This window comes from Momordica charantia (assembly GCF_013281855.1).
Source record: "Momordica charantia cultivar OHB3-1 chromosome 8 unlocalized genomic scaffold, Mcharantia_2.0 BLBB01000008.1, whole genome shotgun sequence".
NCBI lineage: Eukaryota > Viridiplantae > Streptophyta > Magnoliopsida > Cucurbitales > Cucurbitaceae > Momordica > Momordica charantia.
Window position 1 is genome coordinate 6,401,239 of NW_028275166.1, and position 6,282 is coordinate 6,407,520.

Genomic DNA, 6,282 nt, shown 5'->3' on the forward strand with positions numbered 1-6,282 from the left:
TGTGGATGGGCAAATTCAGAGATTAATTATTTTGAGTGGGCAAAATTAATAATAATGGATCCCAAAAGTGGACCATTGGTGAAGATTATTGTGGGAACAATAACCAAACTTTTGTCACTTTTTAAGTTATTCAAAATCAATTAATCATTGTTGGTAAGTTTTTTTTCCCCGCCAACTTGATGCTTTAGGTCAATGGAAGATCAAAATAACATAATGTTATATTCTAAAAGAAAAAGAGTCTACTGTTTCTCTAACCCCTATTTGTTTCCCACTAAATTTTGAATTTGAAATCATCATGTGGTTCTAAATCCATTTTTAACTTAATTTTTTCTTTTTTCATCCTAAATAGCTTTGGTGAGATTTTAGGTTGAAATTTATCTAATTTTAAATTTAACTGTAATTGCAGAAAATGTTAGGAAGTTACCACCTCTATACTCAACTATATATCTTTCGAAATATTATATTGCAAAGTTGTCAAGGATACAGAAAAGAGACTAGCGTGCAAGTAATATTTTCTTATACTATTTCTATCAGATTATGTTTTCTTGGTAAATTAATTACGTTTGAATTTGTAAAAAAATTTCAACGTGAGAGGATTTTATCATTTTTGGAACTGAGATATATGCTGCGTACGCATCAAATTAAAAGCAAATCTAGTAGATTTTTTTTTTCTTACTTTCTTTAATACTTAATTGGTCATCGTGTAAATTTGAGATGACATAGTTGGTCCAAAGGACATTCTATATCCAAACCGTGATACAGCTAAAGGGAACCACTCAGGACCTCGCCATGCCCTTGATGATCTCAGGAGTCCCTACGATCCTGAGGGGGTGTGGTATACTACTCCCTTTTGTTTGCCCCACACACAGAAAACCTCCGTTGCTTTTTCTCTATATAGGGAAATTAAAAGAGAAACCTTAATGAAGGTAAGTCATCTTTCCTACCCAACTCTTTGTGAGGACTCGCACAAACTCTCTAGAAAAATTCTTGAGATTAATGTCCTCTTATTCTTGAGTCTCCATACTTTAGATTTCAAACTTAAAATCTAATTATATTTAAACATTAGAGTGCCAACATTTGGCAGTGTTAGATTTTTGTGTGCAAGTATGGAGATGAAGACTTGCGTGGGACCTATGTGAACATAATAAAATCCAATTTTTGGGATTTTGTGGCATATCTAGAAGTATTTCCATGTTCTAAAATGACTTGTATTTCAGGACATAGTTGAAAGTGATTTTGGCATGATCAAAATCATTATTTTTTCATTACCAAAATCACTTTCCACTTAAAATAGGAATGTTTGAGAAATGAGAACGATATTCAAGCATAGTTTTTTTATTTATTAAATTAGATAAAAAAATTACAATAATGAAAATTAATGTAATTTTGATGTGTTAGAAACTATATTGAAAAAGATTGAGTGAGCAACCGAAACAATGGCATAAAATGCATAGAAAGGAAAAAAAAAAAGAGAGAGAGAGTATAAATTGGTCAACAATCGAAAATATCCATAGCTCGTAATAAGAAGTTACCTATAATTTATTTGACGTGGGAGAAAAAATAAAAATGCTTACGAATTCTAAGGCTAAAATAGTCATAATATACTTTGACAAAAGTATGGTCATCCTTTCATTTTTCAACTACATGTGTGAAAGTAGAGAGCATGAATGATGCTTTTACAGTTCCGAAGAGATGTTTTCAAATATATAGTTATTTGAATATGGAAATTTTACCTATGACATTCTAATGGTAAGAGAGACCTATTTTAAATTTCTAGAACTCATACGTGGTTTTTTTTTTCTTTTTTAAATTAATAAAGACATTGATGGTTTTATCTTAGCAATTGAAATGATTCATTACCAATTTTGTAAGCTCTTCCTATGACACTATTCCAAACTACAGTTAGGTTGTGCAATTGGCTAATTTATTAGCATGAGATTTCAATTCCGTTCTTTGAACATATACTTTTTTTTTTCTTTTTGAAAAGGAAATCAATCAACATAATAAAATCCTAGGTGAAATAACCATTGGCTGGGAAGATGACGTATACTATTTTTACCATGTAAAAAAATATATATTTATTTCTAATATCTTACTCTAACATTGTTTATGCAAAGATGAGCACAAGAGTGTGTTCCAGATTGCAGCTCGAACTCGGCCTCCGGACCGACCTGAACGCTTGGGCGGACCTGCACAAAAAGGTGAGCACTCCGACGATCAAGTCAGTATAGGTCGGATTCCAGTTTAGTTCGAGGCCCGAAATCATCGTACCTGATCGGGGAGTGAGGTCCTCTACTTATGGGTGGTAGTCCCGCTAATCTCGCGACGGTTACATTCGGTAATCTCGGGACCGTCGGTTACACCCGGTAATCTCGGGACCGACGGTTACGCCCGATAATCACGCCGCAGACAGTTGCTCACATCGGCCCCTACCGAGCTCCCCGGTAGGTCAGACCTGGGCCAGGTTCACCTCGGCCCTCATACTTAGCATTTGTCGACGTTAGTGGCGGCCATCTCGGCTATCCGAGCTGGGCATGACTCATGAGCCATCTTGGAGCACCAATAGGGGTCCTCCACGTGTCCAGGGTATTCCCTTCCCCAAACATTGGCCCCCTCTCTGTCTGGTCCGATCTCGACCTAGCAGAGAAGTTCATTCGACTTGCTTTGGACACGTGGCGACTTCCTATTCGTGGGAAAATACAACCGTCGCTGAAGATTTATCGTCGGAATATTCAAATATTCCGACGCTTCGGATCTCAGGGAGGATCCTAGCCGCTCGTTGATTACACGTGTACGGTGGGGAAATTCTTCCGACGGGCTATAAATGCCCTCAATCCTTCAGATCATACCTTACGTTCCCTGAATTCTTGGAGTTCGATCTGAAGGCAGCTCGAACCCTTGGTAGGTCGGTCTCTTCCCTCTCTCTTTCGAACGTAGTTGCCATGTCGTCCTCTTTTAGCAGCTACTTAGGATCCGATTTAGCTCGTAGGTTAGAGTCCGAGCTCGAGGAGATAGAAAACTTTAGACTCTCCGATGACGGGGAGGATAGTGACGCCTCCACTTCAGGTCAGGGTTTGGAATACCCTTCTAGGATACCTGAGCACTACCTCGGATCCCTTCGTAGGGGGTTCGCTATCCCTGAGAACATCCTCCTCAGGCTTCCGGAGGAGGGGGAGAGAGCTGACAATCCTCCAGAGGGATGGGTCACTCTCTACTTCAAAATGTTTGAGTACGGCCTCAGACTTCCCCTTCACCCTTTTGTCCAAGAATTTCTCTTCTGGACTGGATTGGCTCCGGCTCAAGTGGCCCCCAATGGGTGGGGTGTCATTTTCGCTTTGGCCATCCTTTTTTGGCTACGAGCTCGGGATAGTGAGGAGGCCGAGCTGTTGGACGTAGACCAGCTCCTCGCGTGCTTCGAAGCGAAAAGGATAGCTAAGAAGTCCGGTCGGTTCTATATGTGCGCAAGGAAAGGCGCAGGCGGTATAGTTAAGGGGCCGACCTCCATCAAGGGATGGGTGAGGAAGTGGTTCTACGCTTCCGGGGAATGGCTCGCAAAGGACGAGTCAGGTCGTTCCTTCTTTGACGTCCCCACTAGGTTTGGGAACCTAGGTACGGAGTAGTTCTTGCTTTTCGTAATTTTCTTCTGTCATTCAGGTCTAACTCGGATTTTGTCTTCGTGCAGTTTCAATCCGACCAGTCCCCGAGCTTACGCAAGCCTCCTTCGACACGCTGAAATACTACAGGGAGCGCTTTCCGAGGGGTAGGAAGGTCGGAACCCTGGTGACCGACGACCTGCTGCTTGAATCCGGGCTGCTAGATTACAACCCTGCAGTTCGTCCCATTGAATCCTCAAGGCCGAACTCTCTTGCCTCACCCCTTTTTCCTCTAACCTTGTGATGACCCCTATTTTTATTTTGTAGCCATGGTTTGCGGGTTTGCAAGCAGCGTGAAGCGCAAGTCCAAGGGCCGAGCCCATGCTCTTGAGGCCGCCCAGAGTTCGAAACCTACCACCCCTGCCGTGGCAGGACCTGCCTCGGAAGATCCAGCCCCAGTGGTCGAGCTGGAGTCTTTTGGGGGTCCCTCGAGGGGGAAGCGGCCCAGGGATCAGACCGAGGCGGTGGACGCCCTGCCTTTGGGCGAGGAGGTGAGGGAGGAAGCCCCTCTGAAGCGAAGAAGGAAGAAAAAGAAGGCGATCTCCCCCTCGGAGGTCGGAGCTCGCAGGGTCTTACCTGCAAGTTTCGCAGATCGGGTGGACGACCCTGCGGCTAGGATGGGCGGGACGTCCGACGTGACGACACGGTTCAGAGTTGAGCCGTCAAGTTCCGGGGTGAGGGACCAGGTGTCCCGCATCTCAGCTGCAAGTTTGGACCGCTGCCTAAGGAGAGCGTCCAAATTTGTGAGCGACCCAGGGTCCGTTCTGCAGAGGACCATCGACTACGCCGCCGAGGTAAGACTAGTGTCCCCATTTTTGCTTAATTTCGCCCAACAGGTAATTCGGTCTAACTTTTTCCTTGTACCGTTTCTCAGGCGTTCGTTGCTTCCATTCAATCGGCTCTGGCTGTAAAGGCCGAGCTGGATGGGAGGGAAGTTCTGGCAGCGAGGGAGAAAGAGGAATTCTCTGCTGCCTTGGAGGCTGCTTCCTCCACCATGAAGGATGAGTTGCTGAAGGCTCACTCTGAGGTGGAGATTTTGAAGGCCGAGGTGGAGTCCCAGGCCGAGCTGCTGAAGAAGGAAGAGGACAGGCGCAAGGCCCAACTCCGAGCTGCCCACGCTATCACCAGGGGCTTGGAGAAGGAGAAGTTCCAGCTCCTAAAGGAGAAGGACGACATGCTCCAGGCGCTTGAAGCGAAGGATAAGGAGCTGGAGCATGCGACTGCAGAGCTGGAGACGGCGAAGGAGCGCCTCAGCAATGGAGTCCTATTGGAGGAATCGTTTAGGCAACATCCTGACTTCGATGGATTTGCCAAAGACTTTTCTGACGCGGGCTTCAAGTTCCTCATGAAGGGCATTGCTTCCGACATGCCCGACCTTCAGATCGATCTCAACGGTCTGAAAAGGAGGTATGCCGAGAAGTGGGAGTCTGGGCCTGGCGGCACCCCTGGCCCCCAAGCGTTGGTGGATCAGTATGTCAGAGATCTGGACTCTGACTACTCCGATCCCGAAGAGGACCAGGTCGGCTCCACTCAAGAGGGCGCTCCTCAAGCAGGCTCTTAGGCGACCACCCTTCACGAGGCTTTTCGCTGTTCTTCCTCCCTTTGGTGTCGGCAACATCTTTCATTTCTTTGCCTTTTCCTTGAACTGCAGCCAATGTCACCTCGCACCTCTTACCTTTGAGGTCGCGCCTTCAGTTAAAATAGTTGTAAGTTTGAGTTTGAATCTCTTAATGTTCAATACATTGCACCAACTCTGGATTTTTAACATTTCACCCATAACTTAAAAAAGGTTAAAAGGCTAAAATCCTAAGTCCGTAGCTATTCTTCATATCGTTCCTCGTACCCCCAAGTTCGGAGGCTTGATCATTTTGAACTTTTCACATCGCCCCTTTGCCTTGAAGGTTTGAATTTTAAGTTCGTCAGTGGTTTTGGCATCGCACCTCGTACCCTTAGGCTTCGGAGGATTGAATTTGAACCAACTGCTGGAATGTGATCGCGTGGGAGTCCGTGGCCCCCATTTAATTTCTGGTCGAACTCGGAAGCATGAAATTAAATCATCACATTTATTCCGATCATAATTCTTTTGCAACAGTCGTTACAGATTCATTGAAAACCCTTTTGGCATTTCAAGGATAATAACGCTTCAGGTGTTCCGCGTTCCACGGGTGCGCGAGGACATCTCCTTTCAGATCGGCCAATATGTACGTCCCAGGTCGGACTATGCCCTTGATCTCAAATGGGCCCTCCCAGGCCGGATCAAGGGCACCCACATGCGTTTGGACCCTCCTTAAGACCAGATGTCCGACCTGAAAGGCCCGAGGTCGAACGCGGGCATTGTAATGTCTGGCCATTCTGCCCTGATATTCCGCCAGGCGTAGCTGGGCCATTGCTCTTCTTTCTTCCAACAAGTCGAGGTTGAGGAGCAGCTCATCCTCATTCGTCGTAGGCTCGTAATGCTCTACTCTGTCAGATGGCATGCCGATCTCAACCGGGACTACAGCTTCGGAGCCGAAGGCCAGGGAGAACGGGGTCTCACCCGTCGACTCTCGTTGGGTGGTCCGGTACGACCATTGAACCTCTGGTAGCTCCTCGGCCCACCTGCCTTTCTTGGAGTCCAGTCTAAGTTTGA

At 45.8% G+C, this 6,282-nt stretch overlaps 1 protein-coding gene across 1 annotated transcript; it reads left to right on the forward strand.

Annotated features, from left to right (window-relative positions):
• The first annotated feature begins 4,270 nt into the window (after positions 1-4,270).
• Positions 4,271-5,248, forward strand: LOC148209440 (uncharacterized). Its single transcript, XM_088127879.1, has 2 exons — positions 4,271-4,447; positions 4,528-5,248. Exons 1-2 carry the CDS (start codon positions 4,271-4,273, stop codon positions 5,212-5,214), a joined length of 864 nt encoding a protein of 287 aa, XP_087984005.1. The 3' UTR covers positions 5,215-5,248.
• Positions 5,249-6,282: the final 1,034 nt, after the last annotated feature.